This window comes from Syngnathoides biaculeatus, chromosome 3 (genome assembly GCF_019802595.1).
Source record: "Syngnathoides biaculeatus isolate LvHL_M chromosome 3, ASM1980259v1, whole genome shotgun sequence".
Taxonomy (NCBI): Eukaryota; Metazoa; Chordata; class Actinopteri; order Syngnathiformes; family Syngnathidae; genus Syngnathoides; species Syngnathoides biaculeatus.
Genome location: NC_084642.1, coordinates 23,646,078 through 23,665,574, shown reverse-complemented (window position 1 = coordinate 23,665,574; position 19,497 = coordinate 23,646,078). Strand labels below are relative to the sequence as shown.

Sequence of the window (19,497 nt, the reverse complement as noted above, 5' to 3'; positions counted from 1 at the left end):
TCCACATGGGGTTTTTCCGGCCACTCTGGTTTCCTTCCACATCCCAAAAACATGAAGACTCTACCATATATCGATCCCCCTTAGATGTGAATGTGTGTGAATGTGCCTCCGAATGGCTTTGGTTCACTGTGCCCTGCGATTAGCAGGCAACCAGTTCAGGGTGTGCTTTGCCTCCTGCCCGAAGATAGGTGGGATAGGCTCCAGCACACCCTCTACTCTAGTGAGGATAAACGCTGTAGAAAATAGATAGATGAATGGATGCATGAACAGCTGGCGGAAGGTGTCTGATGTTCTATGTGACAGAAGAGTCTCCGATAGGATGAAGGGCAAAGTTTACAAAACAGTGGTGAGGCCGGCCATGATTTACGGATTAGAGACGGTGGCACTGAAGAAACAACAGGAACCAGAACTGGAGGTAGCAGAAATGAAGATGTTGAGGTTCTCGCTCGGAGTGAGCAGATTGGATAGAATTAGAAATGAGCTCATTAGAGGAACAGCAAAAGTTGGATGTTTTGGAAACAAGGTTCGAGAGAGCAGACATGGATGGTTTGGACATGTCCAGAGGCAAGAGAGTGAGTATAGTGGTAGAAGAGTGCTGAGGATGGAGCTGCCAGCTAAAACAGCACGAGGAAGAGCAAAGAAAAGGTTGATGGATGTTGTGAAGGAGAACATGAGGACAGTGGGTGTTGGAGAAGAAGATGCACGAGATAGGCTTCGATGGAAAAAGATGACATGCTGTGGCGACCCCTAATGGGGCAAGCTGAAAGGAAAAGAAGAGGAGGAGGCCTGAGCACCCAAAGAAAACCCATGTAAGCCAAGATTCACACCTGAGTGCTGCTCAGTGACCCAAAAGTTCTACAAGGCAGTGAATTGTTTCATACAGTATGCACTGTATTTGTGGATGATAATGCAAAATAGCCAGTATTCTCAGTCATAACCTACACTTCTGTTTCATGCCAGTCTGTGCATTCCCTCTTCTGTGACAGTTTGAGGGTTTCAACCAGAGCGAAGCTATTCGATTTTTCTGTAATGGATGTGTAATTAGGCCCTATACTTCTCTCTGTCTGGGTCTTTGGCTCATGCTCTCAAGGATGTCCCGATGCATTTGCCCAAATAACTCTTTGTATCTGGAGAAGCACAATTCTGTTCCCTCATGGTCTTTGAGAATGTTGATTACACCTCACCTATTTCTCAATTCTGGCTAATCTTGTTATAGAAATTACTTACCCCATCAGTGATGGTGACACCATAGATTTACATGCTTTTTATGTTGTGTAAACAATAAATCAAATATTGCTATTCCACCTCAGAGTTGCTTTAACTTGTTTTGCAAAATGTTAGTAATTAGTGAAAGTAGTTGAGCCCAGATGCAATAACGACAGCAGGCAGGAAAATTGAAAGCATAAAAACTTGCTGTTCGGGGGGGGGGGACTTACAATAATTGATTATTTGGCTTAACTGGAGTAGAGCTCAAATGAGGCGTTGAGACACTCCACCCATTTTGTTGTAGTGCAACTCTCGTGGGGAGAAAAGGGTTGCCACTGTGTCACTTGCCATTTTATTGAGTCAGAACACAATAAATGGGCAACACGAGTTCAATCAGAGCAAAGAAAATGATTATAGATCAGCATTTTCTCAGTGTTAGCTTATTGGTCAGCTGCTTTATGCAGCGATGTTGTCAGTTGTTGAATAAGTGGGCTTATTGTGTTCATGGTCCATCTCATCTCCAAGGGCTGGTTGGAGATACCGACCGAGTGGTTGTGTCGGAAGCGTAAAAAGCATCAGGGGAAAAAAGCATTGACTCCTTCTCTTCTCATCTTTCTACTGGAGCTAATCACAGCGAAACCAAGTGACAACAAGCAATAAATAAAGATAATGTATTCTGAAATATCAAGGGAGGATGTGTGCTTTAGGAAAAGGGGGTTGCAGAAAGAAGGGGCTTGTTGGGTAGAGCCTTGATTTTCTTCACAAGTCTGAAGTATTTAATTTGATGTTTACATAATCATTGTTTCTCCTCATCTCAATTTAATGCATGTCGCAGCTGCTCGGCTGTGTAGTCTGTGCTAGAGGGCATTTGGCGAGTTATGTTTTACTTTAATTGGGTGAAGCAATGATTAATTGGAGATGTAAAAGAACAAGAGTGCCCATATTAAGCTCGCTGGCAATTATCATTTCAGGCAATTATTTTTTGACTGTGCCTCACTGTGATCTAGCTAGATAAATCTTTTCCTTCGTAGGATAAACTAGTCTTACATTCAGAGGGTTTTGAGAAGTCACCACACATCGCACAACTTTCAGGGAAGTGCAGTTTTGACCAGACTGACAATTATGGACATGGATAGGAGTGCACAGAAACCCATTTTATACTACATGGTAGCTAAACAGGTACAAACAATATTTGACATCTGTGTATTTCACTTTAAAATGCAGCAAGTATAATTAACAATACCTGGGCAGCCAGGGTTCCAAGCGAGCTGGAATGATACATTTTAGGTCAGGTATACCACTGCTGGTCACTCATTGGTAAAGCAGATTCATCATCACCAGATTCTTGAGTTTTCTAAAGTGTAGCATTTAGATTTGGTGTAGGTTCACCTTTTGAGATATAAGTCAATCCTTGAAAATATACAAATGAAATTGTCACGTGACAAAGCTATCCGTTTGAACTGGATCTAAAATCAAGTGAAGGCTGTGGTGAATAATTTCTTGAAAAGGAAGTGAGGATTGGACCTCTGAGGCGTAATGCACGTAGGTGGAAAGTGCATAAACCTAGGCAGGTAAAAACAGGATGGTAGATTATCACCTTATTGCGTATTTGAGTGAATAGCATTAAAACCGTTTCCTACAACAAAACTTGGGCAGTCAGAAGTTTGAACCAAATACAGATCTAGCAAACAGAAGTAGATACAGTGTTGTGGGAAAGCAGCATAAGGGTATTACAATGTCGTAAAAGAGTTTTTATTTTTATGAAGACATTTCAGTTTGAATTATTTTGTGGAACGTTCCTAACTACCATTTACCGAATAACAAATCCAAGTTGGGAGTGGCACCTAGAGATTGCTAACAAAAGTGGTGCCACCCCTAACTTCAACAACGGACGTACAGTGCTTGGCCTAATTACTGAAACAGAATTCAGAACTGTTCTTCACTCCCATTCTATGTAGATATTTGCCATGAGGGATACTTGGAATACTTTGTTTTATAAACTTTGTTTGAACTGCAAATTAACTACCACCACTTGAATTGGAACCTTAGTATAAATATTTTTGGTTAATCATATAGTTAATTAATGATGTTGACCGGTGATAAATCTCTGGGCAGTAATGTAATCTACACACAGGCATATCCGGAGGGCAAGCATGCTGGTGATTTATATATTTATGTACATATCAATTAGTTAGTCAAGTTGTGTAGATGTGTTCATCACTGTGTAAATCCACAAAGAAACAAAACAAAATGTTCTCAGAACTAAATTTATTACCACAGTCATTCTTGGAATTCTTCACAATCAAGTTTGCAGGCAACACATTTATTCAATAAACTAATTCACCTGGCACCAAGCTAAAAACTGATTAAAACAGACTAAATACTTTAGTGTAGATGTTTAGCAGGTTTTAGTCTAAACACAGAAAATGTGCACGTTTCACTTGAAAATATTTCCCTATACTCTGGAGAAACAGGCAAAGATGTAACAAAAATTGATTAGTTTGGTTACAGTAATAGTGAACAATACTCCCAATTGTACAGAAGACTGGTCCAATTTATCTTCATGATTGCATGAAAAACACACATTCACCATAGGTCTGATTTTTTTTTTTTTTTTTTTTTTAATTCTTGTCTTTATATCATCAGTCTCTCTCAATGCGTGTTTCTTATCTGTCAACTGTTTTTTACAACGTATCATTTGTCCGTCACTCTAAGTGCCTGATCCATCCTTCATCTTGACCATCTGCTGTCTGTCTTTCAGAATGACGCTCAAGTGTCATTCATACTTCTTTTTTTTTCCTGCTCTATGCATCACTGTGAAATTTGATTTTATGAAAACCATCGACAATTCTGATCAAGTACTGTACATATACACAGATTTCCCCTTATTGTGATAAACTATTTAGCGTGTGTTCTGCCTGTCGGAATTTGCCTGCATTGGCTGAGCACTGTTGCAATTGACCCCTCCGTAGAGGGCACTTAACCACGCCTCCTGAAGTGACGTCACGCCACGTGCGCTGACGTCAGACAAACAATTAGGAAAAATATCGGTGCAGCAAGAAAGGAATAGAGCGAAACTGTCCGATTTACCGGCTGATTTCTCACTCGCATTCTTAGCTAACAGTGAAATATCGTTGAAAAGCAGACAGCAGGGTTCAAGTATTTCAGCGAGGGGTATTTCAATGGTATTTACATGCATATCGACGGAGAAACCATTGATATTAGCGCGAGATCTTTCTAGAGTCAGAGGAAGACCAAGAAGCCACATAATATATTATAACCCAAAAACGAATTCGTCATTGACAGTTTCCTATTTTCGTGTTACATATCACACTTGTGTGCCGAATCTGTATATGTATCTGTATAGCCGTTTGTGAACCACCGTATGAAGGAAAAGAAGGCGAGGCTTGATTTACGAGTTGTTTCTCTCGTTTTCTTTGTGTAACGTCACGCGCTCCCCTAAATAATTATTCTTGAATTAGTGCCGAACCTACGTAAGTCCTGACCGAGTACGACAATCACTACTTTAGTGTCCTCAAACATCCTTCCTTCAGTCTTGGTGTCTCGGTGCACGTCGAAGGCTTTTAGGACTGCTAGTCCGGTTTAGCTTAGCTCGCTAGCCGGCAACAAAGAGACACGTTTATGCAATCAGATCATCGCAAAATATCGCTCAACACAGATCAAGTGTGACAATCATTCACACGTAGCTATATTATGCAAGCGAAGAACTGCTAATTCATTTATATGGGAAATGTATTGAAAATCAAATATAGGGCATACCTTCGTGCTAACAAACAAAGTCCGGTTTAGCTTAGCTTGGGAGCCGCCGAAGAAAGACACGTTTGTGCAGTCAGATCATCGCAAAATATCGCTCAACACAGATCAAGTGTGACAAACATTCACACATAGCAATATTATGCAAGCGAACAACTGCTAATTCATTTATATGAGACATGTATTGAAAATCAAATATAGGACTTACATATCTGTTCTGGTTGATGGATTCAGTTGATCATGCGGTCTTCCACAAAGTTTTATACATCAAAGACATTTTTCGTACTCGGTCTTCTGTTCCGGTTGATTTTAGATGGATTCAGTTGATGATGCGGTCTTCCACAAAGTTTGATCCATCAAAGACATTTTTCGTACTGGGTCTTCGGTTTTGGAAAGGGTACGAATTGAACTCCACCAACTAGCCTTTCAGGATACCTGTCGTCACTATTATAAAGTCCGTGACTACACCTCTTAACCATATCTATTGTTAAAGAACCCAAATACGTGATAAAACGCCAACAGAAGCTATACTGGACCATCCAGCCAGCGTTGTCTGAGATTTGAGTCCGAGATTATGCAGATCTCTGGCCTCTGATTGGTCAGTGACGCGGATTGCGCAACATCCACGGAGGGGTCAATTGGCTGCTGTCCAGTTCAGGGTGTATCCCAGCCTCTTGCCCGGAGTCAGCTGGGATAGGCTCCACCATGCCTGCGACCCTAGTGAGGATAAGCGGTAATGAAGCTGAAAGAATGAATAGCCGAGCACTGGTACAAAAAAAAACACACATAATCCCACGGTACTATGGAAGGAAGTCCAAACAAACAAGTCATCACAATCTCCTTGTGGAATCAAATGCATATGAGGTTTTCTGTCCCTCCTCCATTCCGTGGCGGTATGTGTCATGTAATTCCAGCCCTACATCATGCCTCTCAGCAGTAAACGCCATCTTATCTGCAAAACAGCAGAGGTTGGGAAAAACAGTGCTGTCAGCTACCTTGGTGTGTCTGTGTTTCAATTATGGATTTGGACATCGGGATTCACTCGTGCTGCTCAGCATATAGTTATGAAAGCTCCTCACATCCAACTGCCAAGGGCGTCCCTGTTCCTCCCCTCTTGCTCCTCTGATAGCTTCATGCCCCTGTGACTCTTCTACAGATTAAAATAGATAAAATCATCCAGACGTGACAGGAATGGCTAGTTTGACAGTTAATGTTTAGTCACATACAGTTTTTTTTCCCTTATTTTTCATTAACCTGCTGGTCCTTCATCGGTATGTGGATATGAAAGAAGCCTCAACTGCCATTAAAAATAACTTCAAATGTCTAAACCTATTTATTACGTTAATTTACACACAAACACACACACACATGCATACGTCATGGAAAACGTGAGTGCCAGAGGTGGAACAATGAGTCCCTGCAACTTCTCATCATGGTAAACAGATACAGAAATCATTGATTCATGCCGTATTGCAGATTTTTACCATTTTCTTTTTTTTTTTTTTTTTTTTTTTTTTTTGTTAATGCTACTGATATGACATTAGATCTTAATGAAGAACTGTACACGTCTTACAAAATCGAGTCTGGTAACCGAACATATGAGCTCAATTGTGTAATGTTCTGTCATTTACTAAATAAATTAAAAAAGGGCAACTAAATAGGGATATATATATATATATAAGTGTTCAAATAAAGTGCTCAACTTCCGAAAAATCCAGTTTGAATTTTTCTTTTTAGCATCTTGACAGTTAACAAATCTAACTCTAGCAAAAACTTTTTTAGAGGTTAGTGTATTCTTTTTCAAAACATTTGTTGCATTTCATAATGGAATTTCAAATACATGCATTTGAATATGTCCTCCCATTGGGAACTTCCCACTGAGAAGTACAAAAAAAAATGACCCATTTTAAGCACCATTTGTTCCAAATGTTTTCTTCCTCTGACTTTCTGAGCTTTCTCTGTCTTAAATTCAACTTACAAACTCTCCCTCACCCCTGCTACGTTTTACATGGTTCTGGTTTGGGCTGTGTAGGCTCTGATTACCACTTGAGATGTACATTTGATTGGCTGAAAGGGTGCGCTGAACTCGCAAATGATCGGTCTGTACAGTCCATCACTACCGTAAAGCCTGGAATAGGTTGTGCCGCTTAATGTGGGGTCCTTATGGGACTGCTTCTGCGTCAGAACTCGTACTGCGGTCCACCAGTTAGTTACTCTGTTTTAGAGGAAGTCACCACAATCGAGCGAGCCAGAGAGAGCTGTTTATCTCCTCAGCTCGTTAGCATAAGGACTAGCGAATGTAATGAATAGTTAACTTTCTCTAAAGTGTCCCAGTTGTGTGCACCTACCATAATTTCTCGAGTATAATGCGTCCTGAAGTACAATGCACACCCCCAAAGTTGACCTAAAAAATCTGGAAAACCCTTCTACCAATGTACAATGCACACCACCAATTTGCTGCTGCTACCCATATGCTCAAAATATTAGAAATTATCTGTATTTCTATTTTGCTAGGTTTGTACTTTTATTTTTTGTACTTGTATTGTTTTTCAAAAAATTGTCTGTCCAACAGCAAACAAATTTCTTCTCTTGGCCATCATTTTTTTTTTTTATATTAACTTCATCAATCTTGTTACAGACGCAGGCTTTGAAAGCATCTGTAGAGAATTTTATGAACATTAAAGAACAACCTTAGAAATGGAAGATCTGACAATGCATATGATTGTGTTGGGAAGCATCTTCATCAGTGGAAAAATTAAGTTTGCTTTTATTGAAGTAACTGTCAATGAATTGATATGAAGATACCATTCTACACATCTCCCCATAACATAGAATCAAACTCCATCCTCCAAGGTGACCAGACTCTCTCCCACAGAGCCGTGTCAGACTCTTGACCTGAACCCAGCTAACCATTTGGGATCACCAGTATGTTGTTCAAGCTAGAATGACGAAAACAAGTGCCTGACAAGCACCAATATCTGCTTATCCTGAGCTCTCTTTCATAAAATGGGGATTCAAACAATTGAAATTGTTCAAATTCAAATTAAGAAATGGGGATTCAGATTAAAACTATTGAAAGCCTCAGTCCACACTGAGCATGAAAACAGAGTGGTTTTATTCCCTACACTTTTCTTGGAGTTGACTGAGGCCGAATTTCATGTCAATTATCGATCCTCCATTTCTGAAAGTCCACTGAGACTAGCTGGATAAGCAAGAATCTTGAACCTTTTGACCTTTATCCATGCAAATAGCCTGCCAACGATGCTGAACAGTGACATACTGTAACTGTTTATAGTCACTGTGGTTTCCCTTATTTTTATATCAGGTCACAATCGTGGTATCGCGGATATCTTGTGGGACTTTACCAACATTTTTGAAGGAGTTTGTGCAATGGTTGAAGGAGAGCAGGTTTTCTATGCATAATATCTTCAGATGGGAAGTTATCACTTTCTGGTGTGTTGCCTGTTATAAGTGGATCTATAGTTTTGCTTCAAGGGATGGTGGCACAAGACTGATAGTTCCAAAATTCCAGCAATGGTTGTACTTGAGACATTGCTCCTGTGAGAGTAGAGCTTGGAATAGGGCTCACATTTTCTGTTTCTCTCAGTCAGTGATCGAATCTCCAGAGAGTGATTTTATTGGGGGAGTACTTGGCACTGAGTTGCCACCAGCGTTTTTTTTTGTGCCATTGTAAATGCCATAGATGATACCAGCTTCAGCATCATGTTGAATGTTTTCTCAATAATTGTTAGTACATTGACTTGCATTGTGCTGTGTCAGGTGCCTTCCCAAGAGTTTCTACTGTAGGTTACCTGCAGTTTGTTTTGCAAGCAGCTCTCTCTGCTTCAAGTGTAGGTTCTATTCTTGGGAATTGCACATCAAGCCATCCGTGGTGAGCATGTTCCCTCTTACCAAAAGTGGACAAAGCAGTATTGTAGATAGTATCCCTTAAAATGTTCCAACTGTCCATAGCATTTTTTTCAGACTGCTCTTCAAGATCTCAATTCAGATCAGAGAGACAAGATGGAGCTTTCTCAGACAGCAGCACTTTTGTGATGTTGATACAGAGTTGAGATCAGTCCGCACTTTATTGGCTTCCGATGGCCAGCTATTGCGGTTTCTTACCACATCCCAAAAACATGCATGGTGGGTGAATTGAAGATTCAGAATTGCCCATAGGTGTGATTGTGGTTGTGATTGGTTGTTTATATGTGCCCTGCAGTTGGCTGGCAACCACTTCAGGGTGTATGCTGCCTCTCGCCTAAAGATAGCTGGGATAGGCTCCAGGATGCCTGTGACCCTAGTGAGGATTAGCAGAACAGGAAATGAATGAATGAATAAAATGTAATCAAGTGTATGTAGTGCGATCTTTATGACAAAGATGGAATGAATCCTAGCCAGTACACTCCCACGACCTCACTAGCTCCGCTTTAATAGTGCAGGGGTCAATGTGTTAACAGCGGGGGATTTTAGCCCAAATTTACAACTCTTGTCTCCAGATCTGTGAAAGTGGGTTCGAATGCAGGGTTACCTGTTCCATTGTTGCTTTTTTCCTACATTTGTTGATAAAGCCAACAATGATTTTGCTTTCTAGCTCCATCAGACAGTAACTTTGTGTTTGTTTCTGTCATTGGCTGCTGGTTTAAGGCAATCCATCCTCAAACTGATTGAAATGTATGGAGCGTCCTCACAGAGAAAGCACTCTCTAAAAGCACATGCGGAGAATAAATCGACATGTCAGTGGTATTGATCATCTGCTCTCCCTTAACCTCTGTAGAGACATTATAGTGGTTAAAATTAATCCTTAATGCATCTTTAATCCAAGCAGACTGCCTGACACAGGTCTTTACTGTCATGTAGATACGGTATAAAAATCTCAACAGTGAATACAGCTAAGCCTTGTGCACTGGTGTAGAACTGTGTGGGTTATTCAAATTACTTCAATGTGTTTTATTAGCAACAGAGGTGGGATTTAGGGAATTTTGTGCCTTGCACAGGGCATCTCGACTGTAGTTAGGATGCAGGTGATCGTCTGTCTCACTTTGTTCAGTTATAAAAAGCGTTTTAATTTCAAATGATTGCAGTGTTTTTGTGTTTAAATCTTTTTTTCCTTATCAAACGACAAGAGGAAGTTTTGATAAAGGCAGTTGACCTGAGTTTAACTCCTGATCAAAGCCATCAGAGAGGTTTACCAGCCCCTCATACAATCTACACTGACTTTGACCTAAGTCACAGTGGTCATTGTTTCCAAAGCCCATTTGTCCCTGCAGCAGTACAAACAAGTGGCAGCCAAGCACTTCTTTACAAGTATTGATTTATTCATTCATTGTAAACTCAATGGCTCACAGTGACATATAATTCCTGTGCTGATATATAGCAGTGATTCTTACTCCCGTGGTTGATGCTCAATGTTAAAATGGTATCATAATCTGTATCCTAATTAATATTTTACATTTCCTGTATGTATTTATGTATCCATATTCTTCTCGCTCACTCAAGAGTTTATCTATCTATCTATCTATCTATCTATCTATCTATCTATCTATATCTATCTATCTATCTATCTATCTATCTATCTATCTATCTATCTATCTATCTATCTATCTATCTATCTATCTATCTATCTATCGAACATTCATTAATCACATTTTCGGCAGCACGGTGAAGTGACTGGTTGGAGCGTTTGCCTCACAGTTGTGAGGTCCCGGGTTCAATCTCAGCCCCGCCTGTGTGGAGTTTGCATGTTCTCCCCGTGACCGCGTGGGTTTTCTCCGGGCACTCCGGTTTTCTCCCACACCCCAAAAACATGCAACATTAATTGGACACTCTAAATTGCCCCTAGGTGTGATTGTGCGACTGTTGTCTGTCTCCGTGTGCCCTGGTTGGATGGCAACCAGTTCAGGGTGTACGCCGCCTCCTGCCCAGTGACAGCTTGGATTGGCTCCAGCATTCCCACGACACATGTGAGGACAACCGGCTAAGAAAATGGATGACTGGATGGATATTACAAACAGGAGCTTAATGAAAGTAAATACAGCCATGTATAAAACACAACATTTGTCTGTAAACATCAACTTTATGAAAGAAAATGCCCATCAACATAGTGAATGGTCAAGGATGGTACATCTCATTTGTTCTGCTTGACCATTGGTTAGTCATCCATGGTCGCAGATGGCAAAGAACCCGACAGTTGTGTTTTACTCTCTATTTACTCCCAGCATTTGTTCAGTAGTGTTAGGCCGCCAAGAAGTTATGGCAGTCACTACTTCGACTGTTAATAGTGCCTCACCGTGACATACCGCCTCTCTGCCACAGTGTTGAAAGGGCCAACTTTGAAATTAAACATGTGCCTCCCCATTTTGTAAGTGTTTGTCTGTATGTGTGTGTATGAATAGTGTCCTAGAAATTACAAAATGTCACTTTCATTGTAATTACTGGTACGAAAACATGGCTGTACTGTCCAACTCCTCCCTTAAAAAAGAAAAAAAACCTTTAATGGTGTCATTATCACAAGACTAACAAAGAATTAACATGTCACATAATTGAGCTGTGCAGCCGTCGAAGCCCATAATTAGCTAAGTTCTCGTCCATGTTCTAATTAAAATGCACCTTTGATATGATTCACAATTGGTGGAATACCCATTGGCTTTCACTGTTCACTTCAACACTAATTCTGAGATGGATCCTTAGATACCCAATGACCGTGAACAGGGCTGTTAGCTATGGCACATAGTGGAGTGATTTCATTCTCAGCACCCACTAGAAAGCAATCTAGGCCCATAATGGGAAACTCAAATAGCAAATCTGTGAGTATAAGCATGTCTTGAGAAGCCACGAGTCAGCAACAGGCTCACTTAACCATCAAGATAGTTTAACTGAAAGTCACAGGGGTGACAATGAAGTAGGCCCTTTCATCCTTTAGCAGAGGTTATTCGTTATTAGAGCCAGGTTTGTGGTAGTGTTAAATGGAATCGGAGCCTAATAAATAGTGTTAGAGGAGAAACAGAAACCAATTCATGGGAATTACAGCTGATTAAAGCAGCACAATGATAGGGAGAGAGAGAAAATAAAAAAAAAATGGATATTCAGCTCGAGGGTGAATATAATTCGAGCAACTATGCTGTGGTGGAATGAGAGTAAATTCTTCTTACATAGTGATGGCGCATCAAGCAGAATCTTTTGTAACTAGGCTGTAGGCCCTATAGTGTAAGTCACAAAAGATATAGTATAGTATAGGGGATTCCAGGCATTGGAACTGTTCAAATTTATTGTCATGGCTCATCCAATCTCATGACAGTGGTCACTCAAGCGCTGTTTCTTCTAATTAATCTAAAGGTCATAAAATACCTTACACATACATATGCTGTCACACTTTTAAGTATGCTTTTGTTGGAGTACAGGTCTCAGTCCTAGGAATGTAAAAGTAGATTGCCATGAAAGTAAAAGGCTGAGCCTTCTCCCTTCGACTCAAATTTGTCATTACACACCCTCAAACCAGACATGCACCCTGGGTGTAGCACCCTAAATTTTGGACAGCCATTGTAGAAGATTAAACAGAGATGTGAGATGTATCAACATTCATTCATCTATTCTCTGTACCTGTTAACCTCACTAGGGTCATGGGTGTGTTGGATCCCATCCCAGCCTTGTACATCCTAAGCGACTGGTCACCAGCCAGTAGCAGGGCACATACAGACCAACAACCATTCACACTCACATGTACAGACAATTTCAAGACTTGCATTAACATACAATGCATGTTTTTGGAATGTGGGAGAAAATTGAGTGCTCAAAAAAAAAAAAAAAAAATGACCATGGGGAAAACATGCCAGCTGTGAAACGGATGTGCTGAGCCACTTGGTCACTGTGGCAGCATGAATGAACAACAAAATAAAAAAATATACAATTCCGGGTTTAACATATTTCCGTACCCATCTCACACACACAATCGTTAAAGTCTGTCTACAGTGGACTAAAAACAGTATTTTACAAAGTGTGCTCTTGTGTCTGTTCATATTTCCAGCAAAATGTTTGTCTATGGAGAAGTTTCAAATTAGTTCTTCCTCCAGTGTGCGAGCGCAAATATTGACCTTTTATTTTAATTTATCCCATGTCTCTCCATCACATATGGAATATACATAGCCTCATAAAACAGATGAGGAGGCAGGGTGAAGACAGATTGCCGTAATTAAGACTTCATCACAAGATTAACAAAATAGAATACATATTGAAAATCACAAGACTTAATGAAGCCTGAACATTAATTTTACTGCAGCCCAATTCATTCGCTGCATATAGATTCACTTAATAATGAATCGCAAGTATTACAATGGTCATTGTGCTTTTCCCTCCCCCTGTTTGAAACTCATTAGTTGGAAAAGACAGGCAGCATAATGCTGATGCTGGTGAAATGATAATTAGTGCTGAAGATAGATTGTGTCAATGTAAGTGTAATTAATATTTCAGTGCGAGGTTTATTACTACAGAAGCAATCAGGCTCTTAATGAGGGACTTTTTAAATCATAGAATAACTCAAATATATAGCCAATGGGATTAAACTATGATTTTATGTCAAAGTTTGGGCGTTTTCTAGCTACTGCGATGCTCCTTTTCAACATTCACACACTATAGAGACAGATTGTGACACCTACATGACTAAACGTTGCAGCTTATTAAAGCTCATCTTTCAGCACATTATTATTTAAGTTTAGAAATATGAAAGTAATTTTTTAATGAACTTATTTAATCATCCTTACTTTTTCCTCTTTTGATGATGTTTACATTGTGATCTTTCCTTGCTTTGACAGCGTCCTCATTTTGTGTTTTTCTTTTTTTTTGGGTTAGGTTTGGTGGGTAGGTTGTTAGGGGGCAGCGGCTCTGACATAATTGCTATTGAAAATCAGCCCATCTACATTGTGTTCTGTTTGCTGCTACATATAGACATATCAACATGATGTACACTCAAAACAAATCACCATGTACTCATATAATGCACCTTTCAGATTCTTATACTTTAGAAGAAGGAAATGCCAAACTGCGACTAAATCTGGTATTGATCAGTATTGTTTTGCACCAGCTCATCACATTAAAATAACTCGGACCAGAGGCTGAACAATTAGGTGTTATCCAAGTGCAGAATCTTGACTGCACATTGAGATGTAATTAGTTCTGTTTTGACATTTGGCTGATTGTTCAGAAGGCCTTTCAAAATGTATTCAAAGTAATTGTTTACATGACTTCCACACATTTCACCCCTAACCAGTGCAAATTATATTAGAGCAACTCCTTTCAGACCGTAATCACACCTTCCTGTAAGTGAATAATAAAATGTGTTCCCCTCCAAACGGCTGAAAAAAAATATCACCTCACAGAAGTGAGAATCTCTTTGCACCTTGTGTTGTCTAAAAATACTCGTTGTATCCGAAATGTTGAGGGAATGAGTTGTTGTCTTTTATAAGTTTCCCCTTTTTTCTGTTTTGCCAGCTTTCTGTGAAGAGGGGTGCAGGAGCGGCGGGACTTGTGTGTCACCCAACACATGTGTTTGCCGTTCAGGATTCACAGGACAATATTGTGAGACAGGTAAGACAGAGGATGATCTTTGACACAAGAGCCTCAGCTGACCCAATGGGCAATTCAGTCAGAGGTGACGTCTCACTCATGCTCTATTGGATGACATTCTCAACAGTCACTCAGAGATGGTAAAATACAGCATTATTGAGCAACACATTATGTCATCATAATTTGTTACATTACTGATAGAAAATGTGTGCCGGCAATTAAATTAGTTACTTTAGGAAATTTTAATATTGAAATTTTTAATTACATTTGAAACATCCCAGTAAATGCTGATATTTATTGAGCAATTTGCAGGTCGAAATCACTAATTATCCCACTGAAATGTCACTTAGTCTAATCACAAAGCAGCAAATATGACTGGAATGTCATTTTTCATCATACAACACAAAGCCCTGGTTTCATATACAAAAATAACGCTCACATTCAAATTCATTTGACATATCACTTAGGCACAGACTTAGGACAATGCAAGACAAGAGCAACTTTTACCTTGTATAACTTCAATTATTTTACGAAATGGTGCCTCAAATCATGCTGGGAACATCCTCCGTCCAAGCCAGTGCTACACAACGACGGTGGACAGACCATTCCCAGTCCCCTTTGTGATTGTACCCAAATGTCTGCAACCGTAGCCTATGCAGCACAATGCGCAGGCATTCTTGTTAATTTGGTTTTCAACATCAAAAAACAGTTGTGAAATCTGAGGACACATTGAAGGCATTCTCCCTCCGCGCTTGTGCAGTGTAAAAAAATGGTGGGGGAGCACACATGGACAACAGCTTGGCCCCTATTTGGAAGTTCTGATGTAGCAGTCTACAAGGAGGGAACAGAGACAATTTTCCTGCTGATAGATGGGAAATCGACTACACCTTGGCAATATGTATTTGTCATTGTTGTAAAAGAAAGCCCTGGACTTTGTTTGCTTGCACATTGCATCACATTGCAGCAAATGACCTCGTGACAAGCCACGCTGTGATACGAGATTGTTTTCTACGCTCCCATCCTCTCAGCACATACGCAATGCATGGGTTCATCAACGGCACACTACGCAATAAGTGCAGTGTGAAAAAAACCTTTGCAGAACCTGTAACGTCTGTTAGCTTTATATATTATTCAGTTGCCCGATTTGATATTTGAATTTTATGTAGCAAGTGTTTTGATGTACTGTAAGTCCTGCTCCAAATCTGCATTGCTGAAAGATTTGAACACTAGCCGGTCTTAATTTGTTTTTTTTTTTAACATATAAGCTCTATTGGCGGCATACATTTATAAAATGTGAGGTTTTTTTTTCCATTTTCCCGTATAACTATGTACCATGCACACTATTTACTTTTGACAATTTTGGATGGTAAAAATGTGCATTACATTTCCCTATCATTGTAATCACTTGTAATTACAATAATAGTGAAATTCTGCTTCACTGTATTTGCTTTGTACTGTGTGCTCTCCTACTACTACTTCCACTGAGTTTATTACACTACGAAGACAAGATAGTTACTGTTCAAACTGATGAAGGCTACTTTTTTTTTTTAACAAATATTTTCTCATTTTGAATTTACTAACTGGGACACGTTCCTTAAAAGATGAGAAAGGGGCAAAAAAAATGAGTGGGAAAGTTGAGGATTGCTCAGAAAAACACCTGGAGAACATTCCATAAATGAACACATTAATTGAAAACAACCTAGTGTGATGATTGTCGATAAAAAGCACATTTTTAAAAGGTTCAGTTGTTCATAAGCAAGCACCTTGTGAACAATTGCATGGGCAAGTAGTCCAACAGTTTAAGAACAAAGTTTCTCAATGTACCATTGCAAGGAATTTTGTGATTTCATTATCTATGATCCAAATATCAACAAAAGAAAAATCTGACACTCTATAAAAATAATTCTCGTAAATAGCAAGTCGTAATTTCCTGGAAAGCACTGCTTTCAAAACCAACATTGTGTTAAGGATATTGCCACGTGTAATCAGGACCACTTCAAAAACCTCTGCCATGTAAAACGAAAGCTACAGCAGATATCACCAGCAACCAGAAATGCCACCAGCTTCTCTGGGCCCAACCTCATCCTCTCGAATGGACTGACTGTGTGGGGACGAATATAAACGGCATCCTCAAAAAAGCCCTGGAAAGGACATATTTCTTGCGGGTTCTGAGGAAGCACGACCATTCACAAGAGCTGCTGATACAGTTCTACACTGCGGTTATCCAATCAGTACTGTGTACTTCTATCACAGTCTGTTTTGGGGCCGCCACAAAAAAGAACAAACTCAGACTGCAACAGACTATTAAAACCGCTTAACGGATTGTTGGCACTATGCTACCCGTATCGAGGACTTGCACGCAACCCGAACTAGGTCCAGAGCAGGCAGGAGCCTTTCGGACCCTCCACATCCTGGCCAGCAGCTTTTCCAGCTTCTTATGTCAGGAAAGCGCTACAGATAAATGAAAGTCAAAAGTAGCAGGCATTCGAATAGTTTTTTCCCTCTGGCAATTAAGTAATTAAATTATTGAAAAGCGAACCCACTATTTTTCTGCCTTGTGCCATGTTAGGACACGGACTCACATCCTGCTGGTCCAATAAGTATTAGTAAGTATATATATATATATATATATATATATATATATATATATATATATACATTTTGTAAACTGCACGATTCGTCACTTAAACTGTTTCCTTATGCACAATTGACATTGCACTGGTCTATAACGAGAATTACAAATGGATAATGGCACCCTGTACAAGCTTAACACAATGTGGGACGTTGACACACTTATCGCTTACCTGTTTTAAATGAAGATTTTACATCTTGCACGTCTTATAAGGAAAAGTTCAGAAATGTCTCTTGATCTTTGTTCTTGTTGCTTTGTTGTTCCTTTTTCTTTGTTCTGAATGCCGTACCAGGGCAGGGTGTTTTTACACACTTGGCCATTGAAGTTGATTATGATGCTAAAGCTGAAATCCACATTTCAAATTGTTTGAAATCATGGATGACATTGTGTCCTGCAGACTAACAAGAAAAAGAACAATCTGGATTTCTACCACCCAAATGCAATAAACTCTGATGTTATGGTTATGCGTTACTGTCCACGGCATGGGAAACGACCATATCAGCAAAGGCACTATTCATGCTGTAAGGTACATACAGGTTTTGGCGGAACATATGCTGCCATCCAAGCAAAATATTTTCCAGGGACATCTCTGCTTATTTCAGAGACTATCCCAAATCATATTCTCAACATTACGACACTCTGGCTTTGCAGTAAAAGAGTGCGAGTAATATAAAATATACCAATAGAGATCCCAGACTATTTAGCAACTGATATTATCCATTAAACAAGAATGGAGATAATTAGAAGTACAAAGTTCCAACAATTCATGTCCTCACTTCCCAAACGCTTAATTAGTGATGTTGAAAGGAAAATTGATGTAACAGTATGGTAAACATCCCCCTGTCTCTTTTGAAACATGTTTCAGGCATCAAATTGAATGTGAGTAAATATTTGCAAAAAATATATATATATTAAAGTTCAACAGTTTGAATATTTAGTATCTTGTATTATCATGTCATACCTTACCTGTAGTTTAATCAACTGAATATAATGTAAAAAGGATTTGCTAATCACTGTGTATGTGAGTGTGAATGGTTATTTGTGGCGTGCAATAAGCTAGCAAATGATTCATGGTGTAACCGCCCTTCTGCCCGACAATACTGCAGCTGGGATTGGCTCCAGCACTTCCGCGACCCTTGTCAGAAGATGTGGCTCAGAAAATCGATGGATGTTTTCTGTTTTAATTTACATTTTATACAATGTCCCAACTTAATTGTGGTTGGGGTTTGGGGTACGTACATTTACAAAATAATTTTCCCAACACTAAATGCATAGCTCGTATTTTGCGATACCTTGAATTGACTTTACAAACACCATATGGAAACATTTTTTAGCACATGAGGAAGCTACATCTTTCAGACATTGAAATGGAAGAAAATTGTTTTTTTTTTTGGTACAGGAACTTTTTGTTTGTTGGCTCAGAAGGCCCGGCTCCCAATCTCTACCATAGTAAACCAAAAATGTGATTGCGCTGAGTTTAAGAGTCTTCCTGGGGAAAATTCATACTGGAATAGAAACATTCTTTCTTAAAGTGTTTCCACGGAGAGGAACTCATAGAAGTAAACATTCATCTGCCTTCGGTCTGCCTTCCTTTGGATCATTCTGTCCTCTACTTCCATTGATTATTTTTTTTTATGGTCTTTTACTTTCTTCCTTCCCTGTTAGTTTCTTTCCATCCTGCATTTTCTTTACCCCTTCATCCTCACAAGGGTCACAAGCATGTTGGAGCCTATCCCAGCTATCTACAGCCAAGAGGGATTGTACACCTAGAACTGGTCGCCAACCAATCGCAGGCTACATAGATACAAACAACCATCCGTGCGTACATACTCACCTCAGGGGAATCTAGTCTTCGATCAACCTACCATACATGTTTTTGGGATGTGGGAGGAATCCACAGAACCCAGAGAATACTCTACACAGGCGGGACCAGGATTTTAACCCCAGTCCTCAGAATTGTGAGGCAGACGTCCTCACTGTCCCTCAACCATACTGCTGTTAGTCTGTTTTTGCTTTTTTTTTTTCAATATGATATACAGTATATATATTGCAATTTACTCTGCCTCCACCCCCACCCTTTTTGTCAGAAAACCAATGTAATCAACATTTATTGAGTGGCACAATGTGCTACTCCGAGACCTAATCCCTCGGGGGCGTGCTCCGACACCGACACTACCACATTCTCATGTCCTCCCGATGCAGTTGAAGTTCTCACCATGGGATCTATTTTAATTATGTTTTCTAAAAAGCAGAACTTTGCAGTTAATGGAAATTTCTTTCTTCAAACTTGAAAGTTAAAATGTTGCTGTCAGTTGTTGACATATACT

The 19,497-nt window shown here is 39.7% G+C and overlaps 1 protein-coding gene across 2 annotated transcripts in view; it reads left to right on the top strand.

Annotated features, from left to right (window-relative positions):
* The window catches only part of LOC133498273 (protein kinase C-binding protein NELL1-like), a 216,065-nt gene that overhangs the window by 177,429 nt on the left and 19,139 nt on the right, over window positions 1-19,497 (top strand). For both annotated transcript variants that reach the window (XM_061814900.1, XM_061814901.1), the window contains one exon: window positions 14,464-14,559. In XM_061814900.1, the coding sequence (XP_061670884.1) occupies window positions 14,464-14,559 (96 nt within the window). The remainder of the gene's footprint in view (window positions 1-14,463; window positions 14,560-19,497) is intronic.